Here is a 13,446-nt window from a genome sequence, read left to right as displayed (position 1 = left end):
TCCTTGCCTACTTGAATGATTTTCATACATTACCTAATTTGTTCTTTCCGCCAAAGATAAAAATCTTCCACTGCACTGATCTTTTGTGTACAGAACTCCCCTGTTGTAATTTCCTGGACAGAAATAAAATTTGTTTCGTCTTTAAATTCCACCGTCTTTTCCTTCAATAATGTTTTGATTAGTTTGATAATCCTTAAAGCATTCTTGCCATTCGTGCCAAGACGCAAATAGATTTGACCCAAGAAACAAATGCTGCTAGGTACAGTACTTTCTGATCATTTGGTTAGTGAAAGAAAGCCGTTTTCTTCCAGTTCATAACTTTAAAATAGTATATCACAGGAACAAAAATCGAATGCTTTTAAGAAATGAAGGCTTCACTCTCTCTATGTTTTATCTATTCGTAATTGACATATCACAGTAGAAAATTTCATTACAAAAAGCAGAGCTTGCTTTCTTATTTTCCTTTGGCAACGGGTTAAATATTTATTTCAGTTCTTGCTCAACAATAGGTTAAAATAAATATTAATCATTTGGGAGAAATAACCGTCCAAAGTTTTAATTGATTTATTAATTAACAAAGATGTTTCCGATTTGATCCATCTCGCTTTGAAACCATGCTTGCCACAACTTAATTACACACAAAAAATTTGATCAAAATCTGTCCAGCCGTTTAAAAGCCTTATGGTGACAAACGTCCACACAGAAGATTTTTATATATTAAGACTAGAGGACCCGACAGAAATTGTTCGGTTCAAACTTCGTAAATTGAAAAGTTAAGAAATTTCAATAAACTATCAAGTGTTTGAACTGTTTTGTTGAAAAAAAATAAGTAAAAAGAAAATGTTTTAAGCTGCTTGGTGTCAAAATGGGTATAGTATTTATTACAACTTGATTTATCTAATGCCCACTGAGCAGCTGTTTTATTAACTATTTATTCTCCTGTACTTGATGGTTTATTCCTTCAGTCATATTCAAAGGATAAAAAGCGTCCTCAGATGTTAAGTGTAAAAAACTAACTAATCATCTAGAACAGGGGTTCCCAACCTTTTTTGGCCGATCGCCCCTTTCAAAAGTTAAATCACACTTATCGCCCCCCACATTTTTCCCTTAAAAACACAAATTAGATGGCGCTGATTTTAGTGAAGATTAATGTTACTGAACGACTAATTTTAGTTTAAAGCTTCAAAAAGTGCATGATAAAGCAATAATTAGCTTTAAAACTGATTTTTTTAAATTCTTAACCCCTCCCCCTCTCCCCCCCCCCCCAAAAAAAAGAACGTAATTTGAAGCGCTTTAATTAACCAACGTCATTTACATACTTAGCAAAAATAAGAATACTACATTTTTCACTAGCATGCTTTTTTTTTAAATTGAACTCTGGAAAAAATTAAAAATTTTAACTGTTAAGATTTGTTTTTTTTTTTTTTTAGCATTTTAATGGCTGCCTTGTGCTTGATGGCACTCCATTAAAGCTTTAATGTTTGGCTTTATATTAGTGAGATTTAACCTGAGGTCCCCTTTGAGGCAGACTTCCAATCTATTTCTTTGCTTCGTGAGAAGCTGCACTACAGAGCTAAATCCTCTTTCAACTAAATATGTTGAGGGAATGAGATGAGGAGCTGTTCAACTTTTTTCCAAAGTTGTGGGTAAGTACCCATAAGCTTCACCCAGACAAGTTCGTAACCGTATTGCTTGAAAGTAATTTTTGATTCACAATCAAATTTCAAATCCATTAAATCTGTCTGCAAAGAGTTTTCCAGTTCATTTAATCTTCAAAACTAAATGGGTCTAAAATCCAGTCAGGAATTTGTAAGTTGATCAAATCTGCAAACCTTGATTACATGTTCTTTTTTAACTGATCAAGATGATCAATAAAAATTAAAAAATTTTCCTCTGGAAGTTCATCATCCACGATTAAACTTTTTTTTAGAGTCTGAAACAGGATAAATTCTTTACGATCAATATTTGCCTTGTGGATTTTGAATTTGGCAATTAATGCTGAAATTATGCTTTTGACTTTGATGAGGTTCATCTTGTTTCCTTGAAGCTTAATGTTGACTTCGTTCATTTTTTCAAAAATATCTGTGAGATACGCAAGTCCCAATTTGCGCTGTTTCAAATTCTCACTTAAAGCAGGATCATGCAAGTCAAGAAACTCAGCTACAGAGTCGAATAAGTCAAAGAAACGGCGCAAACAGTTTCCTTTGGAAAGCCACCTCACAGACGTATGTAAAAGCAAGCGTTCGAATTTTTCATTATTTTCATGGCAAAGCTCTCGAAACAGGCGATCATTGAGTGAATTAGCTTTGATCTTGTTAGTACCAATAATGACTAATTGTAAGGTTTCGTGTAAAACACCACTTAATTTTTTTGCAGCCAAGTGTTGACGATGAATGACACAATGGATGGTAATCACTTCTGGCACTTCTTTTTTAAGGTGTGCAAGAAACCCAATATGACGACCCGCCATGGCAGGGGCACCATGTGCTGCGCAAGCACTTACATTTGTCAATGGAATTGCTATTTGTTCAAAATAATCCTTCACCACTTTAAAAATCGACGATCCCTTTGTATCAGTAATCAAAGTTCTGGCGAACAACATTTCCTCAGTTATCTCTTTCAGTTCATTAATAAACCTCACGTAAGCTAATAAAATAGTTCTGTTATCTGTCACAGTTGATTCATCAATCTGTAGTACAAATTTACTTTGTTTCAAAACATTTATGAGTTTGCACTGAACTTCAAGCAGCCTTTTCATCTATTCTCCTGGAAATTGTGTTGTTACTCAGGAGGAAAGATTGACTTATCTTTTTACTGGAGCCCTCACCAAGCAAAATTTCAACTATTTTTTGGGCAGCCGGTAGAATAAGATTTTCACCAATCGTATGAGGCTTACCACACTTTGCTATCAAAAGAGACACTTCGTAAGAAGCAAGAAGTCCTTTGTCAAGATCTGTTGCTTGTCTTCTAAGTAATTCACCCACCTTTGGCCGATTATCCGCTTTTGTTTTGAGGTCTTGAAAATAACTAAGAGGTTTATTTACTTTGTCACTATGTACTCTCGACAAATGCTCTTTCATTTGCGAGAGCGTCATCGCTTAATCGCTAGAAAATATTTTATCGCACAAAAGACAACGCGGAAACTGCACATTTTGCGGTGACGTGACAAAACCAAATTTTAAATACTCTGCTGAATACTGCCGTCACCTCTTTTTCGAATTCATTTCGAACTTCCACACTACGAAACAGGCACAATTAAACATAAATTCACTAAATTAAATCAAACAATAGAAACTACGTAAGGAGGTTTATGCGCTGATTGCAAGATTCTGAATGACAACTGATAAGTAAATGCAAAAATCCATTCCTACACATATCCATCCACCTTTCAGGCATTAAATATATGCTGGCGTCAACGGTCAGACAGTGCTTACAAATTTTTTTTTTCTTCCTCGTGAAAACGGCAATAAAATAAAATATATTATTTTTCGCTTTTGGGATTTTTTTATCCGAACAGATGTGATTGAGCTGTAAATCATACATGCCTCATTTTCTAGGAACGACTTTCTTTGATTTGATATGTGCCATATATGCTTGGTTCGGTATTACACAACATTGGTATTCTGAAAGATATTTCTGAATTGTGTACCAATTTGTTTTAATAAATATAGTTTTTGAAAGGTCAAGAATTTCCCATTACCAGGTGTCCGAATACCAATCGCCCCCCAGAAATTTATCGCCCCCGAGAAGAGTTCGATCGCCCCTTTGAGGGCGATCGCCCTCAGGTTGGGAATCACTGATCTAGAACAAGCGGGAAATCCCGCTGCAACGTCTGATAATTTAATATACAACTTTTACCAAAAAAAAAAGAAGCATTTTTTCAAAATATATTTTTAATTAACAGCTTAAACAGTTTTAAACACTGCATTTTATTTAATATGCAATGGTTTTCAGGTAGGGCAAAGAAAGGAAACAATTATCATTGGTAACGTAAATCAGGGAAATTTGGTGAACTTAATCAGGGATAAGTCAGGGAACTTTTTTTCCCAGTTCCTATCGCCACCCTGCATTTGTTATCATTTAGAATTTATAATTGCTCATTATTAATTGAATCTGATACTGATTGCAATAAGTCGCATCCGTTAGATTTAAACTGGCCTTTTTGATGTAAATTCTTATTCACAAACGCCTATTTAAGAATCGTTTCTAACTTTGAAGTGCCCCCCCCCCCAACTTCACTCCTTTTTATCCTCATATATATATATAATAGCAAATTCACTGATCGAATAACGCTTCTGACGTCATCAACATTTAGACTCCATCCTCGGCATGATGATTTTATAATATTTTTTGGTAATGTTTGACATGCAGAGAAATGCTTCATTTTGACAAGGTTGAACTGGATCCAGTAACTTAACTGTTTTAGTGATAAGACTGTAATATTAGGAGAATGACGAAAAGAAAAAGTGGTCAACAATTAATCTCTATACTAGAGGTTAGGGTTGATCCACTGGCGTTAGGATTAAAATTTCAACAACCAAAATATCCCCAAACAGGCAATTGCTTCATTTAAATGTAGAAGCAATTTTCACCTGTCATACCTTTACAGGCAAATTTCTGGTAATAATAATAATAATAATTTAAGAACTATGCTGGAATTTTAGTAAGAAAACACAAAACATTTGAATAATGCTTAGGTATTCGAAATTTAATGAGTACTATCTAGAAATACTAACTAATTTTATGCTTCGGTCACTCGTCTGGTCTGCTAATTCTATATCAGCTACCAGTTTGTTTCGCACTCTTGGCTTCCTTAAGAGGCTTTCCATCTCCAGCTCACTCACTTTCCTATGCCGGGCTGATGAGTGCTAATAAGCATGAAACTGCAGTCCTCGGCTGGAAATGACGGAACTGGCGGTGTATTTCACGTAATTTTAGGTGGTTCATTAAGTTGTGTATTAGAATATGATTGCATGAAAATTCTGTTAGTAAAGTGTAATTGTATTTATTTATTTTTTGTTTTGGCTGTACTGTGAAAAAATACTATATTTTTCAAATTCCATTTTTATTCATCCCCACTTTTGAATCCCCACTGCATCTGTTTTGATTGGTCTTTGAAAGCCTAAATAAAATGGGGTTCCACTGTGTTCTTTAAATTTATTAAGTGGTTCTAGTGATGTGTTCGAAAAAGAAGGAAAAAAGTCAGTAATATTATTTAAATGTGTCATGAATTATTCAATCGTTGCCCAACATAATTTTAGATAACCTTGTTTCACAGAGATTTGAAGCCTGATAATATGCTGATTTCTTCAACTGGACACATAAAGCTGACTGATTTTGGACTTTCTAAAATAACTGTGAAGAAATGTAAGTGTATAAAATTTCCTATTTTAGAAACCATTATATCTTTGCCAAATGTTTCATTTACACTTTATGTCATTTGATTGGTTACTGTTTTTTCAAAAAAATTTTTATTTATACCTCTACAAATTATTTGAAATTAATGTTTCCTTTTAGCCATAAAGCTGGTGGACCTGATTGGATCTCCATCTTGCCTCAACACTGAGTCAAAACAATACCTACCCCATCGTACTCCTGGCCAGTTAATGTCCTTGACTTCTACATTTGCATTTGTAATGTATTTTTGCTCTTATTGCTTCACTTTCATGGATTAAGAACTTTCTGAAAATCATCATATACATGAAATTATACAAGTGGCTCAGAATTGCGAAATCGGAATTGCAATATTGCAATATAAATTCTCAGTAGTGGGTAGAATTGGTACAATTTTTGTATGTTGTAAAAAAGAATAATTAAACTGTTAAATTTAAGGCCTTTTTTTAGAATCCTTTGGGCTTCTCAGTTTGAATGCTCGCTTCATCAAAACTAGTGACTGTTAGTAATTTAAAGGTGCAATAATTTTACCTTATGTTGGTCAATGCAGAGATTTCTTGATTTTCAAACTTATGTTACTTTGACTTAGAGATGTAGAATTTCCGGAAAGGGGGGTGGAACAAACTATTTTTTTCCCCGGTTTTTCTAGAAGAAATGAAAAGGAAAGAAACTGATTCTATATTGTGTATGCATTCAAAGTGTTATTGAGAAAAGTAACAAATACTGTGGTGTACAGGAAAAATGGATTACCTTATAGCTTGCATTATGAAAGTTGAGGTTTTCATGTGGGATTTTGAACATGAAAAAGTAGTTAAACAAAAAAGCATTGGAATGTTCATTTTAAATTCCATACACATTAATTTGTGCTATAAACTTAAAAATTAGAAAAAAAATTCTCGAATGAAAATTAATCTCTTTGCAAAAGCAGACCTCCCCCGTCCCCCCCCCCCGAAGAAAAAACAAAAAACATATTTCAGGGGGGGGGGGGGTTCCACCTACTAGTTCCATCTCTAGTTTGCCTTACCATATATACTCGCGTATAAGTGGACCCCCTACTTTTAGGGAAAAAATCGAAAACCCCTGTATAAGTCGAGTTTCTACTTCTGGAAAAAAACGGGAGCATTTTGCAGCTAATTTTGAATTTAAACGTTATTAAAAGGAGGAAAATGAAATGCAATGAACATTTTTATGTTAAAAAACATGCGATTTTTATTCTTTTACACCTAAAGGGTTCACTTTTGCGATCTCGGTTTTTCTAAACAGTTTGATTTTGCTATTACGATTGTTTTTTACTTATTGCTTTTGTTTCGATTTTATATCAATAAAATTTTGTACTGTAGCCATATTACATTATTTTTAAAAAATGAGCATTGATTCGAGACTATTGGAAAAATTCGCGAATACAGCGATCCCCGCACTTTTTGCGTAGTCAGCTGTTTGCTGTAATTATTTATTCTTTATTACACAGTCAGATTATATAAAATCAGAGTAGAATGTTTTAAGTATTTGCTTCTTTAGTATCTGCTGAAAAGGAACGGACTAAAATCGGGATAATGTTCATGTTTTCGTGTTTTTTTTCTAAGAAAAAATCAGGGAAAAATTTCGGAAATTCTACCCTGCATATAAGTCGAGCCCCTAACATTAAACCTCCTTTTAAAAATAAATTTCTCGACTTATATGCTAGTATATACGGTACTTTCTTATTCTCATCGAAGTAGTATATTCTATCATTGAAATCTGTCCATCATGTTATGATCTGCAAACTATGTAATAATTATGTCAGAATTAAGTACAACTTCTCTTAGAAGAATTGTTTTCTGTAAAAATCGGTAAGATTCCATTGAATTATTTTGCAATTTAGGAGTATTTGATGTATTGGCTCTTACTGATTTCTTGAACTTGTGTAGAAAATCAACACCAACGCTAGACAAGTTTAAAAAATACTTGCATTATTTTGTGCAGTTTGACAAATTTGTAAAATATTAGGTCACTTGGGAGAATTTTTTGGTTCCAGACAAATTAAAAACTGAAGCAGGGAAAAATACACAAAGAAGGAAAGAAACCAAAGGACTACAAAATGCACCTTCCTCTGAAAATCTTTAAGTAACATCATGAAATAGAGCTTTAGTTCTTTCTCTTATTTATAACTTTTGTCTCTCTCACTTTATTTTGGAGTTAAATGTGTACTTAAAAATACTGCGGCTCATTTGAAATTGTAAAATTCCAGATCGATCAGCATTTAACTTTGTAGTCTATTTATAAGTGTTCATCCTCTCTCTTTTTGGCAAAAATGATTCTAGTTTAAAATAGCTGGAGATAGCTAAAAGGCAGTTGCCTACAGTTTTGCCATTTATCTGGTTCAAAATTCAGAAAAATAATATAATTTTAACTTGTTTTCAAGTGATACGGATTTTTTCCAAATTTGTCTTTTCGTCTAACTCTAAGTGTTTTGAATTTTTTAATTTGTAGTTGATATCAGGGTTCAAAAATATCGAAAATATCCTATATTTTGATATATATCAGATATTTATATATATATATATATCCGATATTTTCAATCAGTAAACTAAAACTAAATCAAAATAGTAAAGGCATCCTCAAATCACTCTTTATTTTCTTATATTATTATTGTAATATAGACTTAAAATTAAGGTTTCTTTCATTATTTATTCTAAAATTTCCCTTTACATTTTTATCAATTTTATGGGAAATAATTTAGCATTAGCTGTTTTACTCATTTTTCTTACAGTTATATGTTTCAGAGATAAAACAATATGCTTTAATCAGTGAACAGTCATAAAACATTTTCTTTTTTTTTCGACAAACATTTAAATGTAATTAGGCATTTTTAATATGAATTAAAATTGTTACTAATAACTTTATTAATGATGTATTAATACATCATAAAAATATAGTACATAAGTTTTTTGCATATTTTTAATAATGAACAATATTGCAATGATTAATATAGATCTTATATTAAACACACACACACACCGTAGTTGAAAAAATAAATATCAAAAATATCGAAATATAATGATGATATTTTCAAAATAAATATCAGATATACATCATGATGTATATCGGCAAACCCTGGTTGATACATTAGTCTGATTGCTTTATATCTTTCTTCACTAATGTGTCTTTAAGAGGTATTTATTTGTTTCTTTAATTAAATTTTGCAGCCAGTTAAAAGCAACAGTGTTCACATTGCGAGTACAGCCAGTCCTTACTTTAAAGAAAAGGCGAAGATATTACCGGAAAAAAGGTGTTCTGCATCTGATGCACAGGATCTCCATTGTCTGAGGAATTGTGGTGGCATGAATAAAATAGACCAAAATTCGTCAATATCATTAGCAATCACTCCGGATAAAGCCTTTGCACCTATTGAAAATAAAAGAAAATATGGTATTATAAATTTTATAATTATGTGATGGTATAAATTTTTTATTAATTATTTTTCTCCAAAACTTGTAAGTTATGTTGCTGTGTATTATAAGAAAACCTGGAAAAGTGAGAGAAAGAGATGAAAATTTAATTTTTTTTTTTTTTTCCTTTTTTTTTTAACTGAAGGGTTACAAAAAGCCATTGACAATTTCTGATTTCCCATGACATAACATTACTTGATAGAGGAACTAAACAAATCTAAAAATGTCGGTTCAAATGTTGATTGAATTTAAAAAACATGTTCATTGCCACTAAGAATCTTAAATACAGTCGACGCTCGATATAATGACCATCTCCGTCCCAGAGAAAAAGGTCTTTATAACGAGTGGTCGTTATAAGAGGTATAATTAAAAAATATATACACGGTCATCATGCATGCCCCGCTGTTCCGAAAAAAATGGTACTTTTTCAAACATTCCAGTTAAATGCCCAAATTATTTTTATCATAGGAATTTTTTAGAAAAATCGTGTGCAAAATATTATGACAGAATATTAAACAAATTTTAAAGTAGAAAATATAGGGAGGAAAATGTTACACACTTGCAAATCTGCTACTACTACCACAACATTTTCTGAAGATAAAACCAGACAGATGTTCGCCTTTTTGACAGAAGTGATTTTTGCGAAACATTATTTTCTGTTTCTGATATAGGTGATGAATTGTGTTTTTCTTGCTTTTCAAAGAAGCATTTAAAAGTCCCTTGAGAACCCCAAATTTTAAAAACCACTAGATTCAAACACCAAACTACCAACACATCTGTCAACTCCCTTTTCTTAGGAATCTGGAAATTTCTCGATTTTTCCTCCCATTATTTTTTTTGTGCTAGCAGTGGTGAATGGTAATCCCTCCACCCCTCTCAAAGTTCGATTTGACATTGAAAACTTCAGGCAGATGTCCGTAAACAATAATCAAAGTCATTTCAAGCTACAAATTTGTTTATTGGAAAGAACACCAGAAATAGCGTCCGCTGAATTCGGTCGCTGTATTGGATTAGACGATACAAAAAGGTCGTTATAATGAAAGCAAATTAACATAGAGTTCATAGGAACAAAGTTGGGACTTTTACCACTGGTCGTTATAATGGGACGGTCTTTATAATGTGTGGTCGTTATAATGAGCGTCGACTGTATTGTGTATTTATGAAGTGTTTTTATGAGTTTTCCACCGAAAAACAGTTATCAAAACTTTTTTTTTTAAATAAATTCTCTAAATTTTCAAAGTTAAACTGGTTTTTTTTTCCATATATATTGAAGTAAATATTATATTTAGCCACTATTGCCTTTTTTTTCTGTTACTTAAAAGAGAGTTTAATGCAAGAAAGTTTTTTTTTTTTTTTTTTTTTGAGAAGTTTTGCTACTTTTAATGAGAGGCATTACGAAGTTTCTAGACAATTTCTATTTATGTGAAGTAACATAAGTGCAGTAACACTGTGTTAACAAACAATTTTTCACTTGGCTTTCAACGTAGATTTACAAAAGTGAATGAAATAGAAACAAATTTTATATTTATATTATTATTTTTTTTAATTGAAACTTTAATAAAAAAGAACATCAGTTGTTTTTTTCCAGTATAATTCTCTGATTTAGAAACACATTTTTCTTAGCATATAGGAAATTTTGCTCTGCCCTCTTTGAAGACAGAAGTTAGTCATGTCTCCAACCAAATTCATTTTGCTCATTTATTTCCATGCTTCTCCCTGTTATTTTTGATCTACCTTGTTTTCTTTTGCTATCAAGGGACCAGGTCAAAGCAATTCTTTCATTTTCTTTTGAGAATCTTCTGAACACATGTCTATTTTCCATCCAGTTCCATCTTCTTTTTAGCTCCATATTACTTATTTTGTTTGGCCAAAGTATTTTTAAAATTTTATCTTACATTTGACTTAATCTATTTATTCAGTTCTTTCTTACACACTGAAGAAATTCTCCAAAACGCAAAATTTTGTCCTGTATAATTATGTCTCATAACAGAAACAGAAACTATCCGAATTATGTTAAGTAAGGGTAATATTGAAAATATAAGCTGCCAACATTTTTGCTAGATAAAATTTTGTTGAGCAAACCAAAAAAAAAAAAAATTCCAACATATAGAAATAACATTTCAAGAGATAATTTTTAAAATGAAATTCAGGCAGGAAAAGTATTAATATTTCAGTTAGAACTGGTATGGTTTTTATGATATTTCATAGTTTAGAAAAAAATAAAACAAAATACCTATTTTTATTAAGGTTCAATTTTATAAGCCGCTGTAATAAAACCATCTTCAAACAATATATTGAAGTAATTTATTAATTTTTCTGTTGAAAAATTTGAAATATTCTTCAGTTGAATTGATACAAACTATTTGAAAAAAATACTCAATTGTTTGTTATTGTTTTAAATTTTAGAGTATGATATTGCAAGCAACATTATATAAAAAGATTTTAAAGCATAGATCTTTGCTGAGTGCAGCTTTATTTGATAAAATACTTGCATCAGGAATTAAAATAAATTCCAATGGAACAACCTGACAAAATGTTAGAAATACAGAAAGTAAGATAAAAATGATCACGGTACAAATTTTGCAATTAATTTGTTTTGGGTAAACAAATTAATTCTGAAGTATCGAATTTTTATCTGACAGCAACAAAAAATCTTTTGGTTATAAAACTGCTGCTAGAGGCACTAATTAAACAAAATGGGGGCAAACAGAAGAAGGCATGTAATAGGCCAAAACATTAAAGAGCCAATTTACCATCACAGCATCAAGCATTCAGGGCATAAGCTGGCTTGTGTTGAAAAACCAGCCCATGACAAACAGCAAACAAAACTAAAGTAATTGAAAACATTTGTGAAATTTTTTTATAAAGTTCCACAAAATCTTTGTTTTAGCTAAATAAATCATTAACAGAATTCGTACTACACTCATTACTGAGTAAAGAATCGTGAACAAATTAGTCCGTGGAGTTTGTGACAAAAATACCCAAAACATTTCACTTCCGGATACCAGTCTGAAATTTTGCACAGTTCTTATGTACATATCTAAGAACAAAAATCCGCCGGGAGGCATTTGATCAGAGGTCATGAACCTCCTGTGATGACGTCATCAAAATGGCCGCCTTATTAAGAGAAGTACGTTAGTTTAACAGCTTAAAACTCTATTATGGATCTTAATATTGCGATATTAAAGTATATCATTTAAAAGCGCTTTAAAAGAGCTATTTAATAGTGATTGGATTTTTTTCTTATCACTAATTGTTTAAGAGTTATTACAATTAACGTCATCAAAATGGCCGTCTGGAAAGGTGAGTACGTACGTTTGACTGCTTAGAACTACATTATAGATCTGTATATTGTGATATGAATGTGTATCATCTGAAAGAGCTTTAAAAGATCTATTTAACAGAGATTGATTTTTCCTCTTAAGACAAGTAGTTTTAGAGTTATTAAAATTTCGGTCATCAAAATGGCCGTCGTGAAAAAGTGAAAAGTTTCGTTTAACTGCTCAAAACGCCATTAGAAATCATTCTTCCGTAAAAAATAGGTACACTAAATAAAAACTCTCAAATAAACTATAAAAATATGCATTTGTTCTCCCCCCCCTTAGTAAATAGTTTTAAAAATTTCACTGCAAAAACGTAACTACATGAGGCGGGAGGGGGGGTGCATTCTCATTGAACTGTTCCAACTGTTTCACCTCATCTGACCCGCTCTGAAACTTTTAATTAAAAATTCCTTATCGGATTAAATACATATATGTATTGTCACACAATAATTCACTTCTCCTGCAAGTGCGAACGTTTGCCGTCTAGCGGCATAAATCAGAACGACTACTCGATTTTTTTCCCGCCAACAAGCTGTAACTTTGGATTGTAGTCCGCCTAGCTCGTTTCTTTCCAGTTCTGCTGTTCTCAGCAATAATTAATTCCATAGTGATCAGCAATAATTAATTCCATAGTGATATGTTTATTATTCAGACATAATTTTCAATAACTGAATATTTGACTGGTTAATGCTGTAGCAAATAATATCAAATTAAGGTGAGTCATATAATTCTATTACACGGTTTGAAATCGATAACTTCAATTGTTGGTTCCATCTAGCATTAAAATTATTATATATATATATATATATATATATATATATATATATATATATATATATAGCTTGTATTCATTCCTTTAAAATAAACAAAACGTATTTAAAACTCGCAATATTTTTTAGAATAAATTTTTCTCCTTCATTTGGTCCATGTGACCTCAAAATACTAACATAGCTTGCAATCATTTCTTTCATGCGCTTTTGAAAAAGTAAAATATTTAATGAATAGAATGTTTGTAATCTAGATCCCATCTACCCGTGCTAAAATCTATTCAGTGGGCTATGCTGAATGAGTATAGCGAAGATAAAATGTTGGTCATGTTAGGTGGTCTTCACATATAGAAATGGCCGTTTTATCTGCAATAGGTACATGAATTGAAGGAAGTTAATGAACTGAACTCCTAGTAGAAGCTCATGTTACAACATCAGGAAGAGCAGAAAGAACACAAAAAGTTTCGCATGTGAAGTGAAGTCGACACGCTCACGATTTTGCAGTAACCACTTTCCAAGTTCTGTTAGAGAAAG

At 31.9% G+C, this 13,446-nt stretch overlaps 1 protein-coding gene across 1 annotated transcript in view; it reads left to right on the top strand.

The window, feature by feature from the left end:
* Window positions 1–13,446, top strand: part of LOC129217300 (serine/threonine-protein kinase greatwall-like) — a 71,515-nt gene that overhangs the window by 33,048 nt on the left and 25,021 nt on the right. The window contains 3 exon segments of the mRNA XM_054851574.1: window positions 5,279–5,367; window positions 5,518–5,633; window positions 8,580–8,802. Of these exon segments, the coding sequence (XP_054707549.1) occupies window positions 5,279–5,367; window positions 5,518–5,633; window positions 8,580–8,802 (428 nt within the window).

The sequence above is a fragment of the Uloborus diversus genome, chromosome 2 (assembly GCF_026930045.1).
Source record: "Uloborus diversus isolate 005 chromosome 2, Udiv.v.3.1, whole genome shotgun sequence".
Classification (NCBI taxonomy): Eukaryota; Metazoa; Arthropoda; class Arachnida; order Araneae; family Uloboridae; genus Uloborus; species Uloborus diversus.
This window is presented reverse-complemented; position numbering and strand designations above follow the sequence as displayed.